The 21237-nt window shown below is 44.4% G+C and overlaps 2 protein-coding genes across 7 annotated transcripts in view; one reads left to right on the top strand and one right to left on the bottom strand.

Moving 5' to 3' along the window:
• Positions 1–4632, top strand: part of esrp1 (epithelial splicing regulatory protein 1) — a 14507-nt gene extending 9875 nt beyond the window's left edge. For 2 of the 5 annotated variants that reach the window (XM_037980109.1, XM_037980108.1), the window contains exons 14-16: positions 81–225; positions 646–717; positions 2509–4632. In XM_037980109.1, coding sequence (XP_037836037.1) covers positions 81–225; positions 646–717; positions 2509–2643 — 352 coding nt within the window. In that variant the 3' untranslated portion in view covers positions 2644–4632. Of the gene's footprint in view, positions 1–80; positions 226–645; positions 752–2508 lie in introns of all 5 variants that reach the window. The other 3 variants (XM_017425032.3, XM_017425031.3, XM_017425029.2) reach the window with 2 other exon arrangements.
• A 1012-nt stretch (positions 4633–5644) lies between these two features.
• The window catches only part of epb41l4b (erythrocyte membrane protein band 4.1 like 4B), a 20919-nt gene continuing 5326 nt past the window's right edge, over positions 5645–21237 (bottom strand). The window contains exons 4-23 of one of the 2 annotated variants that reach the window (XM_017425091.3): positions 20858–20936; positions 20612–20656; positions 19077–19129; positions 18514–18634; positions 16839–16926; positions 16673–16761; positions 16168–16237; positions 15910–16082; positions 15211–15320; positions 14503–14536; positions 13654–13675; positions 13439–13542; positions 11152–11303; positions 10381–10502; positions 10170–10283; positions 10030–10085; positions 9797–9952; positions 9225–9345; positions 8926–9059; positions 5645–6494 (exon numbers count right to left, since the gene is read on the bottom strand). In XM_017425091.3, the coding sequence (XP_017280580.1) occupies positions 6431–6494; positions 8926–9059; positions 9225–9345; positions 9797–9952; positions 10030–10085; positions 10170–10283; positions 10381–10502; positions 11152–11303; positions 13439–13542; positions 13654–13675; positions 14503–14536; positions 15211–15320; positions 15910–16082; positions 16168–16237; positions 16673–16761; positions 16839–16926; positions 18514–18634; positions 19077–19129; positions 20612–20656; positions 20858–20936 (1907 nt within the window). In that variant the 3' untranslated portion in view covers positions 5645–6430. The remainder of the gene's footprint in view (positions 6495–8925; positions 9060–9224; positions 9346–9796; positions 9953–10029; positions 10086–10169; positions 10284–10380; positions 10503–11151; positions 11304–13438; positions 13543–13653; positions 13676–14502; positions 14537–15210; positions 15321–15909; positions 16083–16167; positions 16238–16672; positions 16762–16838; positions 16927–18513; positions 18635–19076; positions 19130–20611; positions 20657–20857; positions 20937–21237) is intronic. The other variant, XM_017425092.3, reaches the window with a different exon arrangement.

The raw sequence follows: 21237 nt of genomic DNA, 5'->3' as shown, positions 1-21237 counted from the left end.
ATATATATATATATATATATATATATATATATATATATATATATATATATATATATATATATTTTATTTGTTTTCTGCAGTCCACCAGGCTCGCCTACGACCGTCGGTTTCTTCCCCGCCCCCTCGTCCCTTTCCTCGCCAGCAGGGCTGGTGCGGATGCCGGGCCTGGCCTACAACGGCAGCAGCGGCGTTAAGGAGCTCATCAACGCGGTGCAAGGGTACCAGGTAAGCACGGGCTCGCTCTGTGCCCTCCACACGCCTCTCTGCAGCGTTTTATTCAAATCTCCTCCTGCGATGGGTGTGTGCTGTCAGGTATCTGCTGTTGTTGCTTCAGGCCATCCAACGAGTTTATCCTGTCTGCGCTCCCTGCCCTGTCACACATGGGCTGCAGCTTGCTTCGACTTGAACGGGGGAGAGCTCGGGCCATCTTATTTAGGCTCTGGAAGAGAGCGAGCGATCCCGGGCACGGGGCGGAAAACCCCGAAGGGATAAAGCTGGAGTTTCGGGCTTTTAGACGAACGAAGCGTCAGGGATTAGTTTCTTTTTGTCCGTTTTTTCATGTCAGGCCTGTGTTTATCCAGGCCCATATAGCTCCCGGGGTCATGTTTGTGGTTAAATGTGTCTCCTGTGTCACCTCTACCGCAGTACGCTCCCGAGGATGCTCTCGTGCACGCTCACGACCCAGCCAGGACGTTGCTTACGCAGCCCAAAGAATGGGTGTGTATTTAAAGGTGTCTGAGGCAGGTGGCAGGTAAGGACTGGCTGAGGGCTCAGTCAGGGAGGGTGTGTGTGTGGGGGGGTTTACTTACTAGACGTAAAGTTTTTAGACCTACTTCACCCGGGAGCAGCGGAGTGGTCGGAGGAAACAATCTTTGGGTTTCTGTTTCGAATCACTGTGATTGGGAGTCTTTTTCTTTTTTTTTTTACCCTTAAAGTGAGCAGTGTAATTCTGTCCCACTAAAACAAATCTTAACTGGATGATAATCGAGAGAGCCGACTAACTGTTGACTAAACCGCCGGGCCTAACTTTTCACCCGAGTCAGGAGCGTGAAACAAAACGACGACCCTGTCTGCGTTTTTCATGTCAACCGGCATGATTCTTGAACCATGAGCGGCAGGATTCTCCTCCGCAATGTTCAGTGTAGGAGATACAGGAAGTTTAAAAAAATAAATAAATAAAATATACTCTTCACCTCCAGGTGAATATATCTGAGGTCCATGGAAGCTTGGGTGTGTCCTCTCCGCATTAAGAGCCAGCGAGAGACAAAATGCTGATTAAAAATGTATGATTTCTACGTGCGACGAAAAGAGTTCTGGGAGGAAGAAGAGTTTGTTCGCAGCAGATTAGAAAAGTTGTACGTTCTGTGAAGAAAAATGTATGAAAATCATAAAACTTAAACTGTGATTGTGTAAAAACCATCAGCAAAATATGAAAGTGTCAGTTCAGGCATAGGAAGTCCAACTTTTTGGGACTACAGCGTTTAAATTGTGAAGCACGGCTGAGATGAAGAGGGCTGGGTTTTCCTATGCATCTCGCCAAAATCCCATAGATCTTCATTATTTATTTTTTTAAATTCCTACCAGTTTTTTGCTAATTTTATTTATATGATCTGACACACTTCTACCAGAAGTCATAACATACAGTTCCTAAACGAGAAGCATGTTCTGGTAAATTAATCGTAATTTGGATACAGGACGGAAAAATTTGAGCAAAATAGCAATAATGGGTGCTTTTATGTTTATGCATCGGCACATTTATTAAAAGCATAAGAAGTGAAGCAAAACAGCTGAATTGTTGTAATGTCACCCCCTTTTTCTACCACGCTGGACCCGGTTCAGCTCGTCTCCGTGAGTCCAAGGAGGCGTTCAGGACACGAGCAAACGAATCTTTAACAACCGAAGTGAAGAAAATCGAATCCAGCGAACTCGTCATTGTCGGCGTTTGAATGAGAAGCTTTTAGCAGCTCAGATGTGATTCACGCTGCCTCATTAGGAACACATTCACAGCCACGCAATAATAATAATAAAGAAAAAGAAGAAAATTGATATTTCTTCGAAAAATAATAGCGCGCAGAGCTATTAACCTGATGTGCGGTGCCCTTTTCTGAACTGAAATGACTAATGGCTTCGAGCAGTGGCAGAGTGAATATATGACAGTCAGAGCTGCAGAAATGCTTTTAACTGGTGATATTATATATATATATATATATATATATATATATATATATATATATATATATATATATATATATATAACCTCATCAGGGATTATAAATCCTGTAAATGGGTTCCACATCTGGAAAGCTTCACATGCATGAATCTGAGGAGTCAGGGTTCAGTCAACAGTTGGTGTCAGATAGGTGGTTCGAACAGGAAGTTGAGGAGGTGATGGGTAACATCTGGTGCTGGTGGAAGGGCCTCTTCTTTTTTATTTTTTCTACTTTGGCGCTCTGTTAATGGCTCCTCCTCTGTCCGTCCCCGACCCCTTCCCCCTCCCGTCTTCCCAAGGGTCCCGCGGAGTCAGTCTCCCTCCTGAGCAGCAGTCCGATCGGTCAGTCCAGCAGAGGAGACATTCCCCTCGTGTCCCTCCCTCCCCTCGTGAGCAAGCCGGGGGAGCAGTACCTGGATCTGACCCTGCTGTAGCGCGTACACAAAAAGTCATGTGACAGTTTGGTATGTAACAGACTTTGTTAGGTTAAAAAAATAAAAATAAAAATAGTCTTTTAGATGTGTTATTTATATTAGTAGGTACAGAAAAAAATGAATTTTATACCAAATTTATTGCAACCTTATCAGAAAATAGCATTTTTATATTGCACAGTTTTTATTTTAAAAGCTTTATAGAGTTTTTTTTTTTAAACCTGTTGTTATTGTAATCATTAAGATATGTTTGCCAGCCAAACTAGAGAACGATCTAGTAGCAACTGAGCTAAATCTTTTCTTTAAGCTTTTCTGTGAAGAGTGAAAGTGTATGTAAAAGTGTGAAAGGTTTTTTGTGCATGACTGTGTTTTATTACTTGATGTGTCAATGCAGAAAATTTTGTATGTTTATGTACATTTGATACAGTACAAAGTAATTGTATTGGAAGCTTTAGTGCATGAAGAAGTTTTTTGTTTGTAGTTTAACCCTTTTTTTTAAAGATGTTTACATTATACCAACTATAAATGCACTGCTAATCAGTAAAACAAAGGGAAAAAAAAAGAATAAAGTAGCAGTATATTTAATGTTTGTTACACCGTGAGTTTGTCAGCTTGATTCTTGCATTTATTTACAAAAACGTGACATCTCACACTTTTATCAGCCTCATCTCTCCTTTGCTCATCTTTTATAGATTTGTTTCATGGCAATGTTGGCTGAAAAGTAGATTTTTTATTTTGTTGTTGTTCTTGTTCAGCTAAACGAGGATTGCTACAGTTCTCTGTAATTTAACAAGTTTGGATTACTCAAGAAGACTCAAGTCAAAGTTCTCATTTTGCTGTATGAATATCGAGAGTTTGAGGAGGTTCGTGGCCAAGTTTTTTAAACGTTGTACTTGCAAAGACGAGTTCATGTGGAAAGCTTATGAACAATTAATATCCTAAATGTTGTAGATGGCTCTTTGAATGACCTCAATTAGGAGAAAAGGAGTTTATTTTAACCAGAATAATGAGCTAACAGTCAGAGCTGGGTGTTGCGGCCTTTAAAAAAACATCTCCATATTAAAACATTTAATAGTCGTTCATCTGAATGTTATTTTATAAACCTTTACGTCGTCAGTTTCACGTAAAATGACAGAAATATCCTAAAATCTCACTCAGAAGTGTTACAACTAGCTACTAATATTAGTATTTACACTTAGTATTTACAACCATCAAGTACCTTCTGGCACTTGCCAGGCTGACGCTGTAAATAAGAAAACTTTCTTACTGGCCTGGTTAAATAAAAATTAAAAATAAATAAACTTCTAGATAAACAATAATGTAAAGTAACATTGATGGTGATGTAAAGGTTTATAAAATGGCATTTGCGTCAAGGACTATGACATTTTTGAAAATGGAGGTGGTTTTAAACAGTGGCAAAACACTTCTGCCTTAGTTAGCTCAAGCTAATCCTGTTTTGGACAAGCTAACAACTGTTACCTAGCAACTGTTTGTTAAACCTGCTTGGATTAGTTTACAACTGGCAGACAAACAAACAACTGTTAGCTAGCCCCAGTTGTACTAGCTGTTAGCTTGTTTACCTGGTCAGAATTCAGTTCTATTTCTCTAAACTGAAAGAGCAATATATATAAAAGCTAAAATATTAATTGTCCATAAACAAAACCGCACTTCAAAAATATTTAAGTATCGCTTTAAGATTTAGCTGTCCCATATGCTTTTTGTTTTTGGTATTATTGCCTCCATTTATGCTGACACAGTAAAAATATAATTGAACAAAGAGCATAAATTCTATCACTGTTGTTTATTTTTAGACTGTTAATTTGTTAAATATAAAGAAAACACTGAAAGTAAAAGGAGCTGAAGGACGTTTGACACGTTTTGTGAAATTCACTGCCATTCGCAGGCTCTGTACTCATGTCTGAAAGCATGGAGGCCCTGCTGCAGACACGCTGGATAAACAGAAAACTCAAAATAAACACAACATGTCAAGTTTGCAGTCTCCATCTGCTTGATTTCACCATTTGCCTGCGGAGTAATTGATTTGTGCTTATTGCGCAGCAGCGTGTACCTCGGGAGGGATTTGAGGTGGAAAAAGCGCAAAAACACCCAGGTGGGGTTGTCTGACGACAGAAAGTGGCTCAAGGCAGGAGTGAGGCAACTCCCTGCCTCCGTCCTCCTCTGTGATTACCTCTGAGTTTCCCCACATACACATATCCTATAGCAAACAAGCCATTGTCAAAAAGGCATTATGTGAGAGGAAGGTGGGAAGAGTGAAGAATGGGCAGAGCAGGAAGAAAGAAGGAAAGCGGACAAAAAAGATGCCAGACCCCCTCGGGGCAGACTTGGCATTGTGTCATTCAATCTGGGTGCAACCCCACCCAGCTTGATCCTTTTTTATTTAAAAAAAAAAAAAAAAAAACGCAGAAAACACACCGCCTGAACCAGCGCAGCATCACTGTCCAAAACAGCCGAGCTCAAACTACACTGTTTCCGCACCGGAACGAATTCTGCAGAGCTTTAACTACGTTTCAGATCGAATTTAAAACAAATCCAACTCAAATCTTTGTCATTACGGATATCTACTACCTCCCCACCCTTCCAAAATTTCCAAAATTTAGATTCTGAAAATGTTTTGCAAACAAAACAAGATAAAATGGTACTTTTAATCAGCTCCCTTATTTTGTTCTGCATTATAAAAGTGATGTTAAAACGATACTTCCTTAACTATCATGTGTCGTGTTCGAATGAATATTATGGGAAAGACGTGTCAACTCTTTAAATCCGCTTCTGATTTTAGCAGCACTTCGCCGCACTCGTATCATCCGCGGCTAAGTAGGTCGCTGGAGGAAAGCATTAAAGCGCAATTAACCGACTGACTCATCCTGCTCGCACCTGAGAGGCGAAGCGGCAGATGAATGTTTTTTTTTTTTCTTTTATCACCACATTCCCTGACAGGGAGGGTGAGGCCGATCCACATTCCCCTGTCAACGTCTGAAAACTTCCAATCAGAGTTGTTCAAGACTGGTGATGTGGTGTTGTTGTTTTTATTAAAATAAAGCCAACAGCAAATAAAGAAGTAAGCACACATCCACTGCTTGGTTTCTGCAAAATAAGAACGTAGACGAGCAGCGAAAAGTTATACTTTATTTTCCAAGAACATGCTTTCTCAGATCAGATTTGCCTGGGGTGAAAATTGCATTAGGGGAGAAAAAACCAAAAACAAAACGAAAAAAAAGCAAAGTGATCATCCTCCCCGGTAACGACCTGCAACACATCAGAGCTGCCTCGACACGTCTGATTTGTCTCCTTCTAGTGGGCAGACTGAGACAAAAACGCACAATCTGGTCCCATACCTGAGTCAAGTTTTCATTTAAAACACATTCTGTTCGGTTTGTTTTTGTCCTAAATCACAAATACCGCAAATGTTTCAGCATGTAAAAATGGATATTTCATATTATATATATATTTATATACAATATAGAAGTAAGCATTTACATTTTTTTTTTTATCAGCATAGAAATTACATCGCCTATTTACACTTTGAACAAGTAGAGTGAGCTTCATGTAAAACCAATAAATAAATAAAGAAATAACCCCAAAACAAATCAGAAGGTTCGGAAAAACACATCATGCAGGTTCACCTGATTTTAGATCAATGAACGCAAAAATGAAATTAGGCAAATATTAACAGTTGGCTTTAAGCAAACAGATCTCAACGAGTCCCGGATTTTGCCGCGAAACGTACAAAATGTCGTCCGGTGGCTTCCGGCGGCGCTCGGCGGCCCGGGTCTCAGAGTTCAGTCATCAGCAGGGCTCTCAGGATCTTCTCTCTGTCCAGCTTCATTTCGTCGCCGCTGCAGAGACACGCAAGCGTCGTGTCATAACATATTCATGCCGCGCCTGTTCTGATTTATTGTGGCCGACGTTTTATCCCCCCCCCNCAAGACGTGATGGCACGAAACATTTTCTTTTACCTCGGAAACTGAAGCGACCCCCTTTTAAAGACTGAACTCTGCAAGCTAAATAAAAGATAGATAAATTTGTTCAGCTCGGCAGGTGAGCCGACACATTTAGAGGTGCTGATGAGCAATGTTTTTTACAGAAATAAACCAAAATCTTGGCGAAAGAGTGGCTACTAATCCAGCGGGATGACAATTTATGTGGGTGTTTTTAATTTGTGCCTCACTTGGGAGTTGTTTTTTGCCGAATTATCCAAACGGAAAAACCGGAGAATCAAAATTTTTTGACTGAAAATGAAAAGTTGTCTGTTAGCAGAACGTCTCATTTTAGGAAAACTCCCGGAGATTAATCACCGGATGTGCGTTTACAACTGATTAACTTTCAGAGTCGACCCAAATCAAGATGGCCGCCACAAAAATGGCTGACACTCAGTCGCAGCTGCAGATATTAGGCTACAATTTGGCGTGGTAGTAGCTGAGAGTCATCCGCAACACATGACTGATTGCAGGAGAGTTTTGTTAACGACTTCAGTTACAGAAGAGAGGTCCAGTTGTTTTGTTTCTTAACCTTTTTTTAAATGAAACTACGGAAATTACAGAAAGTAATCACAAACTGACTAATTGTTCGAGTCCACTTGATTCAAGATGGTAGCCACAGCTAATCAACCTTAGCAGACACACATGCAAAATAGCTATAACTCGGTCAGTTTAACAGATAATGAGCTAAAGTTTGGTGTGGCGGTAGCATTAACTTATCTCCAACTCGTACTCTGACCGCTAACTTTTTACAGTTCAAGCTAGCATGGCGGCTAGCATGCTAAATAAGATGGCTAGTTTCATTGTTAATGTTTTGACACGGGGTGTCAAAACATTAACATTATGGGGTGAACGTTTCTTTGTTTTTTCACGCAAAATATGTATAATATGTAAGGGAAGAGTAACAAAAGCAAGTCACAGGAATTTCAGCTTTAGTTTAAAATGGAGGTTGCCTTTTATGCTAAGCTTAGCTAACTACATAAAAAGTGCTAATGGTGTTGTTTGTTTCAGCTTTTGTCTACATTACTGTTGAAGTTAGTTACAGTATGACAGATTTACCATAAGAGATCGAATTCCTAAGATATTAATTCATGGGAAAAGATTTGCTGGGTATAATTGAAGGAAACTGCATCTCGGCACGTAGCAGGAATTAGCTCAAGCGCTAGCTGTCGAGTTTGTAGTTCTACAAATGCACAAGCTTCTTCTCTCCAATAATTACTCAGTTTATGGTGTCAAGACAGATTAAATTAGAACATTTTAATTAATAATGGGCCATAATTTAGATCAAATAAGTAGTTTGGGTTCGGGTAGAACTACAAAAAGTACAGCCAGTTCGAACAGCAGCTTTTAGCGGTTATTTCTTTGGGAATTCCAGTACTGTGCAAAGGTTTTAAACCACCTCTAATTCCTTTATTCTTTGTATCTTTTTCTTTTAAGTGGGCTTGATTAGTCCTTTGGGCTTTCTGGATTTCTTTCAAAGGTTTTCTTTAGTCTTTGACTAATTTTCTCTCTCATTTTCAGTCCAGTCCTTGCATTTGACCGTAACGGCACATTCTGCAGAGAGTTTAGTAAAACAAAAAAAAAAAAAAAAAGAGAAAACTGGACAAGTGGAGGCACTCTTCAGCAGATAAACAGTATTTGAAAGTCATGTCTTTTCGAGATAAGAAAAATGCTTTTGCAAAGACCTGCGAGATGAATCAGCGTTCAGTTAATCATCTACGATATGACAAGCTTTCTGAATGACCTTGTTGGTGCTAAACTCCTATTTTCTGTTATTTTTTTTAGTCTTCAGCTAAAGAAATTGAAATGAACCGTCTTCGTGACAGACTGCCTGCAACAAAGCACCGAAAAAAACAAATTTAAAAACACGGCTCTGTGCTAAGCTGTCTCTTTTGTGTCGACACAACACCGGTCCGCCACTTGAGTTTAGGAACATTTTTATGTCTGAATGATTTATAGGTTAGAGTTAAGTGGCTGGAAGAGCAAAAAAAAAAAACAACAAAAAACAAAAAACACACTCTTCTGAAAATGTTCCAGTCCTGGACAAAAAAAAGGACTGAAAAAGCAGCTAGAATCCAAAGAAAGACCCTCAGAAAGCCTGAAAAACGACTGATCAAGACGACCATTTTAAAAGATTACAATCAAATAAGACTTTTACAGAGTACTGTACAAATATTTAGTCGTAAGGTGGTCATACAGGTTGAAACAGACATCCGAATGATGCAAAGCAAAACGCAAACTTCTCTGAAAACGGCAGTGACGTCATTTTGTTGGCGTGTGGATGTGTTACCTGTTGTTATGGGCAGTGAGGTAAGGGACCAGGTGAGGCATGGAGCTACGGTAGTAAGAAGGGGAGAGGTGAGGGGAGGGCAAAGGAGAGGGACAGCATGGACTACTCAGCTCCAGGGTTGGCATGTTATCCACCTGGAACAGACATCAGCGTGTGCACAAACACACACGTTCCCCGTGTTTACTCAAAGACAACCAAGTGGGGAAACAAAAGACTTTTTTTTCCGCCCCCTCAGGTGGATAGCAGTGCATGACAAAGGGACAAAGGTGCGCGTTGTGTTCGGATCCGCCGGCGTTTACCTGTGGGTATATGGACGGCTGTATCTGCTTGTCCAGGGAGCTGCTGGATCCTGACTTTCCCGCGCTCTGGGAGGAGATGGCTGCCAGCGCTTCTGGGAGATTGTCCTCATCCTCGTGGTTACTGGTGAGGAGCAGATCGAGAGGGTGAGCGGCTTAGCGCGCCCTGCAGGGTGACGGTTTGCAACCTACAGAGGCGAGTTGGATTTTTTTTGGAACCAGAGTCTGTGCAGTAGCGATGTGGGGCTTTAAGTCCCGCCCACTGTCTTTGTGGCTTTTCTTTTAGGCGTGAAATGACTCATCACAGAAAAATCAGTATTTGATTGTACAGCAACAAGGTAAAAACGATTTGAGTCAACAGTAGGAAAAATAAATATCTGTTTGTTAACGTGAAGGGGGCGGGGCTTAAAACTTGCACAGGAACCAGCTTGCAGGGAAGGTCTTTGGAATTTACCCATAAGCAGCACTAAGGACGCCTGTTTTTATTCGGCTTTCCGCTAATTCTTTAATGCATTCGACGGGTGCTGCAGCACCCTCAGCACTCCTGGTTCCCATGTTGGTGGAGTCGTACTCACAAGCTGAACTGCCGGACGAGGCGCCTCCTGCGGTTGGAGCTCGGGTTGCCTTTGGCCTGCGGCTCCTCTGGCGTGAGGTTACGGTCCTGCTGCCGGAGGGGCGTCTTTTCTGCGGTCAGGCTGGACGCCGCCGAGTCCTGGGAGGAACTCTGGCACCTGAAAGGCGGGAGGAAAAGTCAGTCCCGGTTTGTAGACGCCTGTGTGAAAATGGGAAGGGCAGCCGAGGTACTAGCCTGTCGTTGAGTGTCTCGATTGAGCTCTTCCCTCTGGGCATCGTCGGGGTCTCCTTCTTTAATCGTGCAGGAGAAAAGAACGGTTGTTACGCTGCCAAGCACGCGAGGCGAAGCTGAGGCAGCGGCCTAACGGCACTCACCCAGAACGCCGCCTCCATCTGGGCTTTGAGGATGTTGCATTTGAGGTGATCAGGGAGCGCCGCCGGAGAAGCCGGGGGGTGCAGAGACTTCTCCGACAGCTGCTTCTCGTCTCCCTGCCGGGCGGGAGGGAAGAGGAACGTGAGGGCGGGGTGGGAGAGAGCCGGGACATATGTCACAGGAGAACACGACGTGAAAAAAGGGGCGTCTGACCTTTTTGTCGATGTTCACGTGAAGCGAAGGCCAAGGAGGAGAGTCGCTCTCTGTCTCCAGAGCTTTGAGGAGAGACTGAGAGATGTCCAGCTCCTCTGAGGGGCAGGGAGGAGCTCGGCGTTCTGACGAAAACAAAAACAAAACACATGACATCACACTTCGCTCGGCATAGATCAGCGGTTTTACAGGCAGAACAAGACATAAGAAACAATCACACGACCCGTGCTGGGACTCATCTTTACAGCTGTAATTTTCTGCTTTTTTTGCAACTTTAAATTAAAGTTTGTTTGGGTTTTTGGAGTCATAAAATGTGTTCACCATAATCACAAAAACATGCAAGCGGCTAATTAGGACATTACCTTGCATTAAAGACATTTAAAGCCACAAAACTGACTTTTGCAATGACTCTCCATCTTTTACAGGTTTTGACCGAAAAGGTTACAACTCCCTAATTTTTCAAAATAAGATGATCTCAGCCTAAAACTCTGACAGCAGGCGATACATACACATACATTCCCTCAAGGAGCGCTACTCCTTTCATTTTAAAAGTTTCCCTGCAAGTCCTAATGAAAACTTTGGTTAATTTTCATTAAAAATTGTAAAATCCTGCATGCAAATGTGTCACCGATGAGCAAACGTTTGTAACTTCAGACATGAAAAAGTAAAGGATCTGTATCTTTCGGGCAGGAGCCTTGTTTATGTTGGACGTGGATTGTCGAGCTCAGGATAAAAACGAGCGTCAGCGTGCTTCTAGACGCCGGCGGTACTCACTGTTCTTGGTGTGTGTGTGGCACAGCGTCTCCTGGCTGTGTGTGTGGCGTCGGTGGTGGTGATGGTGGTGGTGGGGCGCCGTCCCAGAGTACGAGTTCTCGTTCTCTGACGAGCTGTGCTGATGGTCCAAAACGGGACCGCTCAGAGGGAAACTGGGGGGGGTGGGGGACACGTGCGATCAAAACAAAACATCCCAAACTGTCGAGCAGAACACGCATGACTTTGGTCTGTTGGGAAAAAAAAAAACAAGAAAAAAACTCCACACAGAAAGGCTGGGAAGCGAACCTGCGGCCTTCTTTTTGTGAGACGACAGCTATAACCACTGCTTCTCCGTGCCATCCAGAAAATAATGTCTATTATTAGATTGTTCTAATGACAAATATGTTGATAAATCCACAGTACAGCTGATGAATAAAACTATAATAAACTGAATTAATTATTACTGTCACTGTAACATCCATCCATCTTCTTTACTTGTTTTTTCCTCTCCGGGTTGCAGGGAGCTGGTGTCTATCTCCAGCAGACACTGACAGAGGCGGGGGGACACCCTGGACAGGTTGCAGGTCCATCACAGGGACACACGGAGACAAACGAGACAACCATTCACCCTCTCACTCACACCGAGGGGACAATTTAAGAGTCACCATTTAACCTAACGTGCATGTTTTTGGTCTGTGGGAAGAAAACTCACATAACCACAGTTAGCCATTATTAAAAAAACAAACAACAACAACAACAACAAATAATCTTTGCAGCTTTTGCTCTCAGAAACTGTTTATTCATCTTCGAAGCAGCATGGCGTCATTCCCAAAAGGCAAAACGTGATTCAAGTAAACAAGAGAATTCAAAAAAAAAAAAAAAAAGAAAAACAAGGCAAAACTACAACAGCAACACATTTTTTAAATGTTTTCCTGTAAACACTTTAGTTCGATTTAACAAAATCCACAGCCTGACGTTAACATTAATATAATGTTTACTGAAAAGCCTCACATAGTCTAAGCCGCACCGAGCTACACCATAAATAAAGCAGCTTTAACCCCTAAAACGGCACTTTCTCTGTGCAGGACTGGAGCCCTTCCACCTGACGAGAATTACAAGGCAACACTTAAATCACTTTCATTCAGTGATTACGAACAAAAAAATAAAACGCCAGAATAAAAACGAAGGAAAAACAACAACAACAAATGAAGGCAGATTTGAGTTTTCGCAGTGCTGAGATCGAAAACCTGGATTACATAAAAACACACAAAGCGAGGCACAAACCTGTCAAATCGAGCTTTGATTTCTGCTGAGGTCGGATGTTTTAGTGAACATCCCCGTTTCGTGAAAGCCGTGCATTCGTGTCTGCACGGCACGGCGTCTCTTTAGCTGATTCTGGACCAAAAACGTCAAAAATAAAAACAAAATTTCCAGTTTTCAAAGCATTCTCAAGTATCTCTGGTACATTCATATATGTCTTTTATCTTGGAACCACTTGGAGCTGATTGGTGCGTTACGAGCTAAATATATATATTTATATATATTATTTTTAGTTAGATTTGGTTTTACTTTGCCAAACTGTCACCATTAAAAGAAGGGATGAAAATCCCCAACAAGCAGTTCATTAAGTGGCACAGATTTGCTGATTTTTCAGTACATTCACTCAGGTTTCTTTGTGGTAAAGGATATTTCCCTGACGTCACACTGAAATCGTGTCTTCTGTGACGTTATTCTGAGATCTGACCTCTCAGAAGGCGAGGGCTACAAAATGAGCTACAAAAAATGAACTTTATGTCGTTTTTAGAGCACAAACTGGTCCCTTTTTTTCTTCTACAGCATCTTTGTCTCGATTCTCTCCCCAAATGCCCCTCAAACATAAAAAAACTACAGTGAATGAGAAAATCCTTTGCATTTTAAACACAGATACAGGCACTGATACAGTAAATGAGTGATAATGATGATGATGATGATGATGATGATGATGATGATGGTGGTGATGATGACGAGCGCAGACAGGTTCAGATTCTTCCTTTGGGGAAACAGTTCGTGTCGGGGGTTCTGAAACCGAGGAGGTTGGGGGGCGGGTCAGAGCGCCGTCATGACCTTGTCCCTGAAAACCAAACTGATGGATGATTTGCGGGCGCCGCCGGACCGCTCGGGGACGGCGGGGGAAGGACCGGACGCGGGACCCGCGGCCTCAAAGGAAGGTCTGAGCACGACGCGAGACAAGACACAAAGTGAGGCGCGTGAGTGACGTGGACCACAGACGGAATGAAGTGTTTGGTGTCGGGAGGGGGGGGGGTCTTACCTGTGCGACGGCGTGTGACCGGAGGGCTGCAGGTAAACCGGGGTCGTGAGGGCGGGGTGAGACGGATGCCACGGCTCGTGACTCATAGGGATGTTGTGTTGGTACTAAAAGAGGAAGGAAAGCAGAATAAAATGCTGCCGACTGTACTGTATATATGTGTGTGTGTGTGTGTATGTGTGTGTGTGTGTGAACGAGGGCCATCCAAGATCACTCACCGCGTGCAGGCTGGGATTAGGGCTGGCATGAGAGACGCAACAAAACGACGTCATCAGTCAACAACAACAAAACTGGGCAACAATACAAAGAGATAAACAGAAGGTTCGCATTTCAGGCAGCATCCCTCCGGGCTGCGGCGAGCTGACGAACGGCTCTCGTGAGGGGAGGGTAACGTGATGATTTGTTATGATTATTAGTAGTTTTTTATGTGTTGTATGGGGAGGTAGAAAGGCCTAGCCGCAAATGTTATTACAGGAGTAGATTCTCAGTCATTAACATGGTGGTGAAGCCAAAAAAAAAAACGGTTAAAAAACAAAAACAACCGGACTTTTCTATTAGAGAAACCAAACGCCTCACACTGGAGTCCTCCTCAGGACGAGACTCAGCTGTCCACCCTCACCTCAGGGTTAAGGGACACTCTTCTGAGGACCAAAGTCCATATTTTGGACCGAGACAGATGGTTTGAGAGGGGGGTGAAACGAGAGAAACCCAACTTTAAACAGTTTCACTAACAAAGAAGAGCTAACAAAGACCCTAATGAGCCTCTGTTGTGAGGAGAGTGAGTTTAATCTGCAGGTGAATCCAGCTTACAGAACGCCGGAACTCCCACGCTCCTCAGATGAGAAGCGAATAGAAGAAAAGAAGTCCAGTTGTTGTTGTTGTTTTTTTTTTCTTTTCATTACATTTTCGAGCCAGCACATTAGCGTGCGCACGTGAAAATGGTGCCGCGACGTCGCCGGTCGCTTGGTTGCAAACGCTCGGGAGGAAAGATCCGAGTCACGAAGCGAGCGGCCTCCCGGCAGCCGCAGCCCGGCGAGAAAACCACCTGGAGGGAGCGAGGGTTTTACCTGATGTGCGGAGGCTTGGCCGGAGAGATGGCGGCTGGCAGAGAGAGAGACAGAAGAAGAGTTAGCAGGAAGTTAGTCGCTTTCTTTCTGTTCCTGTGTTTTCTCTAACAGTCCAGATCTTTCAAGACATCATAAAACAGTAACCAGAATCAGGGCTGGAGCTTCAGCTGAACGAGTAACGAGGGGCGAGGGGCGTTTCTTGATCTGAAACCTTTACATTTTGTCTGGTTTCCGTCTTCATCCTTATTTTATTTCCTACATGGAGGTCTGGGGCAACAAAACTAAGTCTCTGTATGACAAAAAAAAAAGAACAATGACAGTTTTAAACAAGCTGGACGTGACAGAAGCATCTGTTTACGAAGTCGTTTACGCCTAAATCTGAAGGTTGAGGTCGCTTTATTTGTTTTGTTCGTTCTGCAGAAAACAGGACAGAAATCGCCGCTGAAAGAACTGACAGAACGCTGCTTCGTTTATGCTAAAACGACGCTGATAACAAGGCTGTATCCGTGTTCTGAGGTCCGTAAATACGTTCAGCAGCTTCCTCTCCTGTGGTCGAACATCCAGCATGCGGGGATGAAGCTTGTTCCTTTTGTTTCTCCTGCTCTCAGAGCTTCCGTGCAGCGGATTTCAGGCGGCGTGGGAAAACAGAACAGGCGCCCGTCAGTCACCCGGGTTTCGCCGCACGCCGCCGCCGCCGATCAGACTCACCTTTGCCCAGCAGGTGCGCGCGGGACGGGTACCGCTTGCTCGGCCTCCTCTCGAACGTGCTGGCTCGCCTCAGCCGGCCTCCGTGAGTCGCCTGGTACTCCGTCTTCCCGCTGAAACCGACAGTTTTAAAGAGTGGAAACAACACTTTACTCGAGCTGCTCGTCTGTTAGCAAAATATCCTGCGAACCACTGAAAGTTTTTTCTGTTATTTTAGTAAGAATCCTGGGAAAAACGAATCGCTCAATATTTGGCGGCGAGTTTAAGCAAAATACGGGAAAATAAAAAGCAATTTCTGGATTGTTTTTTTTTATTTTAGCATCTGAAAACATAACTAGAACTTTCCGCAATCCGATGTTCGGATCAAACAATTGGGAGTTGAGGGGTGAAACTTGGATTTAATCCGGATTAAAGTCTGAAGTGAACAGCTGCTCCAGACGACAGGAAGTGCCCTTCGAGCACGAGAGTTCGCTTCTGACCGCCTCCGACGACGACCGCAAGACAAACAAACAATACGAGGCGGACGTCTCCGTCGCCACAGGAACAGACCCACGTAACCATAGATACGCAGTCACCATAGATACAAAGGGTCTGTTTTATGTGACACGTAATCCCCCCCCTCCGCCGTACGCTGCTAACGAGCGCCTGAGGGTTTATTTTATTATTATTTTGCGTCCGGCGGGTGCGGCTTTCGTCCCTCACCTGAATCGGAAGCGGGAGCCGAGCCGGGTGAAGTCGCTGCGGCTGGCCTTGCCCGCCGTCGGCTGGCGCAGTCGAAAGAAGGCGTGGCTCTCCACGGCGCACTTCCACAGGTGCTTGCAGCTTTTGGTGCTGGCCAGCTGGAAGATGAAGGTGTGCTCCTGCTCGTGACCCTGCTGGCATCCAAACGCGAACCGTCAGAGAGCGGGAGAGGGTCCAGGCTTCTGAAATATGTTTAAAAAAATAAAAAAATACACAAACCTGCTCGTCGTCCTCCACCACCACCAGCGTCAGGCGGCTCTTCTTGAAATCCAGCCGGGTGATTTTGGGCCTGAGCGACAAAACGCCTGAGAGGTTAGGGTGAGCGGGGAAAAACAAACAACGGAGCCGGAACCACATCCTGTCACGCTCCTGCGTCCCTGCACTGATTTACTGAATTATGAAGCCATTTTCACTGAACAGCTGTTAATAAACGACACTCGGCTGTTTAAAAGCAGTTATTTTACCTTCACTCAGCTTTTTTTATTATTATTATAAAACAGTTACGGATTGTTCACCTGGAAACCACCTACATGAAGAATCGACACACAGCTTCAGCTGCGGCCCCGGATAAGTTTAAAGTCAAGTGATGCATTTCGTTGCCGCGGCAACAGCAGGCCGTCTTAATTCCCTTCTGAGATGCGGTCGTTTTCTTTGCCGACGCCGTTCTGCGGTCGACACACGTTTTATCTGAAATCGTTCCCACAATAAAAACTTTTGGACTCACCAGAAGAAAAGCCCGATTTTGTTGGCGCCTTCGAAGACCAGGATCCCCGTGGGAGTGAGCCCCAGCGCGTACTCTCCTCCGTCCCTGCCCTGGGGACACAGCGGGGGGGGGAGACGTTCAGGACCTCCTGCCGCGCAGCAACACGTGCGCGCCAACGTTCACCCACCTTGACAAAGTGCATGTCCACGCCGTACAGCTCCAGCCACTTGCACTTGTTGAGGAAAGAAATCTCTGCCTGAGACGGACTCTGCCCCCTGAAGGTGAGGAGAAAGAGTCTGAGCGCTGAAGGAGCTAAAACTGAGCCGTTCAAGCTAAAAGCTAAAAGCATGAAAAGGCTAGGTTTAATCAGAAAAGCTAAAAACTAAATTTAACAGAATGGCAGCTAAAAATATCATAAGGATGGGTAGAAGTTAAAGTCAGCAAAAGGCAATCTAAAACCTAATAGTAGCAAAAGAATGGCTGAAAGCTAAAACTAGCATATTACTATGTTAAAGCTAAAATTAGCAAAAGGCTAGGTTTAAGCTAACAGCAGCAAAAAGTGTGGCTAAAAGCTTAAAGTTGCATATTGGTATCTTCTAGCTAAAACTAGCTAAAGGCAGCTAAAAGGTAAATTTAACAGAATGGTAGCTAAAATTATCATCAAGCTAAAAGCTAAAGCTAGCAAAAGGCTGTCTAAAAACTAAAAGTAGCAAAAGGATGTCTAGAAGCTAAAAATAGAGTATTGGTATCATAAAGCTAAAACTAGCAAAAAGAAGCTAAAGGATAAATTTAACAGAATGGTAGCTAAAAGTATACTAAAGCAAGCTAAAAGCTAAAGCTAGCAAAAGGCTGTCTAACAACAAAAAGTAGCAAAAGGATGTCTAAAAGCTAAATGTATGAAAAGGCTAGGTTAAAGCTAATAGTAGTGAAAGAATGGCTAAAAGCTAAAAGTAGCATATTGGTATCTTAAAGCTAAAACTAGCTAAAGGCAGCTAAAATGTAAATTTAACAAAATGGCACCTAAAAGCTAAAACTATCGTTAGGCTAGCTTGAAGCTAAAGCTAGCAAGAACCTAAAAGTAGCAAAAAGGCTAGCTAAAAGCTACATGTAGCAGAATGGCAGCTAAAAGCTAACAGTAGCATAAGGCTAGCTAGAAGCAAAAAGCAGCATGAAAAGACAGAATTGGAGCTGAAACAGATTTCAAACAGAAAAATGTTTTCTGAAGGAATGGAAAAGATCTCAGAGTTTTTCTACAAGGTGAATATTTGTAAACAAAGTTCAATATTTCTGAAAAGCGTAAAAAATTCCAGCTCTGATCTCCTGACTGAGCTGAATGGGTCCACAACAAGCCGAAAGGCGACCCGTTCTGTGTCCTTTGGTGTTTTCTCTGAGCGGTAAATGAAGAGTGAAGGATCTGAGTTCTGAGCTTGTCCGCTCCTGACCCCGCCGACCCCGCTGACCCCGCTGGGTGCAGCGTTCGGCATGTGGGCGTAATCTAATCCTCGATGGGAGCAATCGGAGCGCAGCTGGGTTAAACTGCTGCCTGGAATCAATCAGGACCCTGCAGGGATTAATCCCATAATCCTCCACACGCACTGGCGATAGGGGAAGCCAAAGCAGAGGAGGCTGCCGGGAACGCCGGCGCTGACAGGTGGCAGCGGAACAACTTCCACTTCCTGCTCGGCGCTCGGCGTCCTGCCCCACTTCTTTCATCCTCAGAGGGAGGCCCGCTCGGGTCAGGCTGCCGGCCTCCAGTAAGCTGCTTCGGACGCAGCAGAAGTGTTGCCGTGACAAGCTTATCGGCCAAAAAAAACCCAACAAAACTCTCACGAGTCCCACTTTGGGGTCAAAGGTCGGCTCACCTGAGCTCCAGCCACCTGCTGAAGATGTCCGCCTCCATGGCCGCGCTCTGCTTGGGAGCGAAGCGAAACTCGGACACCAGCTCCGGAGAGTGCTCCAGGGGGTCGCAGTCGCCCATCTCACCTGCAGGCAGGCCAACGCAGAACAGATCAGATGAGAAAAAAAAAATGGAGTTTCGGAAACTCCCGCAACTTCCTGTGGCGAATAGGAACCTGAAAGGGTTTAAAACACTGGGCGCTCCTTTAGGGCGCGTTAAAGAAAATCTTCTGAAGAACGAGATTAGAAGCAAAGTGGCATATTTTGGCAAAAAACTACAATGAAATAAATAATAACGAATCATTTTGTTTCCACAGTCTGATGCGCCAAACATGAATCTTTTGTAAAATCACCGTTAAATAAATGGACGTCTACGAGCTCCTAATGGCACCGAATTAACGTCAAAAGACATTTTAACCGCTGGAATTCAGATAACGGCGATGTTAGGACCCGTCTGGGTGTTTAGGGTGAGAAAAATCAGGCAAGATTTGTACTGAATGTCACAAAAAACAAACAAACAAAGACTTACTTTGTAAACAATACCCCGCCAGCTCCACTGACACGTCATATGGACATTTTAATCTGTCAAGAAAAGGGAAACAGACGCCGATGAGCTGCACACGTCCAAAACCACCTCCCTGCTGCACGTGATTCACGACATACGAGAGGCTGACGTGTGTGTGTGTGTGCGTGCGTGTGTGTAAGAGAGGGATTTGAAGGAAAAAAGGAGCAACCCTTTTCCTAAAATAAGCCGCCCTCTGCCATTCTTGTTCTGGGCTCCGGGGACGCGTGGCCCAGATAGAGGCGGTGACTCGCTGGAAGGCAGACGCCGGCCGCCGCCCCTCGCTTAAGGTGACCTGTGTGTGTGCAGGCGGCAGGGTTTGATTCACGCTTAAAAGCTCGTGACGGGACACGGACGTCCTTGCAGGCGCAGAAGAGGCACCTGAGAGTTTTGTTATGCTGTCAAATCTTCACGGTGAGCCAAGGTCAGAGGATTGGAGGGGGAAACGATCTCCTAATCGTCGACAGGAAACCGGTTACATTCTCTAAATAATCAAAGAAACTAAATGAAACGCAACGATTTGTAGGTAATGTGGAAATAATGGTTGGGTTTTTGTTCCTGTGTGCGCACCTGCTGATGGACAACGTGGGTTTATCGTGACAACATAAACATTTATCACAGTATATAAACCACTATATAAGTTTTAGGCCAGTGGTGTCCAAATCCTGGTCCTGGAGGGCCACCGTCCTGCAGGTTTTAGTCGTTTCTCTGCTCTTCAGCAACTCTTTACGCTCCGCAGAAGCCTGTTAATCACTAATCACTCAAATAAGGCGAGTCCGAGCAGAGAAACGACTAAAACCTGCAGGACGGTGGCCCTCCAGGACCCAGGACTGGACCCCGCCGGTTTAGGCTAAGATCATCCGACTTCAACCCGCATTCTGTCCGGCTGCCAGCAGGGGGCAACGTCTCCGACTTCAACTTAAGAGCTTTTAGGTAAAATTTAAAACGCAGAAGGCTTGTTTTGTGAATAATGTGATAAACTGCTTTTAGGTAAGGCTCAATTTGTGACTGAAACAGTAATGTATTTTACTTTAGTGATGCTAAAGCTAACAGGAAAGTCCTGACGACTCGGGTAAAAGAGCGAAATTAGAGCCTAATATATAGATATATGCAGTCAGCGGCTGCTTTCTGAGATTTTTTTTATATCATAAATTTTGCGACAAGAGACATTTCAGCAGTCAGACAGCTGGCTTCAGCAGTCAGAGCTCTGAGTACGACTTTCAGCTACTACTGCGCCGAACTTTGGCTTCATGTCTGTAAAACCGGCAGAGTTTCGGCTATTTTTTTGCGGCCATCTTGAATGGGGCTGACTCTAAAGGTGGCTCATGAGATATTTTGCTAACTCCACACGCAGACACTGACCCGTCCGCCTTCAGCAGCGATAAAAAGCTGCAGAAATGGTTTCAGGGGGCCTGAAGTTTATCCCAGCCTCTGTGAAGTCCTAAAACAAAAAGCACATTTCCTTGTTTTCTTTTTTTTTTTTTGCCGAGAAGAAAACTCACCTGCCGGACAAAATGTCTTGTCGAAGCTGCAGAACGAACAGGTACCTGTTGATGAGACGCGCAGAGAGCAGATTAGCGCGAGCCAGTCGACAATTTTCCTCGTCTCTGACTCGCTTTAACAAGTCTCTGTCCATTTGGCCTTGATTTGTATCTGCCCACAGCAGCAAAGTAATTAGCCCTACATCCACCCCCCTCCCCCGCTGAGCTCCAGAGAGCACTCTGTGTGTGTGTGTGTGTGGTTTCTACCGTGTAAATTCCTCGCGCAGGTTATTAGGCTCCGAAGAGTAGAACTTCACTCGGAAGAAGAGTCGGTAAGGCGGGCCCTCTGAGAAGAAAGAGGGAGATGAAGCAGAGTGAAGATAAAGAGCGGCGAAGCGGCGACTTGTGTAAAATTAATTTAATCGAATCAAAGCTCCTTGTGATTCATTTCATCCGTTTAATCCCCAACCCCCCCCCCAGCCGGAGCCTTTTCACCGACTTCATTATTCGCCGCCGCAAGGCCAGAAATGCGGATCCGCTCGCCTCCGGCCCGTCTGCGCCTCTGCCTCCTGATTCAACATCAGTCGGATTCTTTCAGACGTTACAGCTTCGCTTTGTGTGTTTTTGTCTCCCCGCCGCACCATTTA

The sequence above is a fragment of the Kryptolebias marmoratus genome, linkage group LG16, assembly GCF_001649575.2.
Source record: "Kryptolebias marmoratus isolate JLee-2015 linkage group LG16, ASM164957v2, whole genome shotgun sequence".
Lineage (NCBI taxonomy): Eukaryota > Metazoa > Chordata > Actinopteri > Cyprinodontiformes > Rivulidae > Kryptolebias > Kryptolebias marmoratus.
The sequence above is the reverse complement of the archived record's forward strand: the minus strand, read 5'-3'. Positions and strand labels throughout refer to the sequence as shown.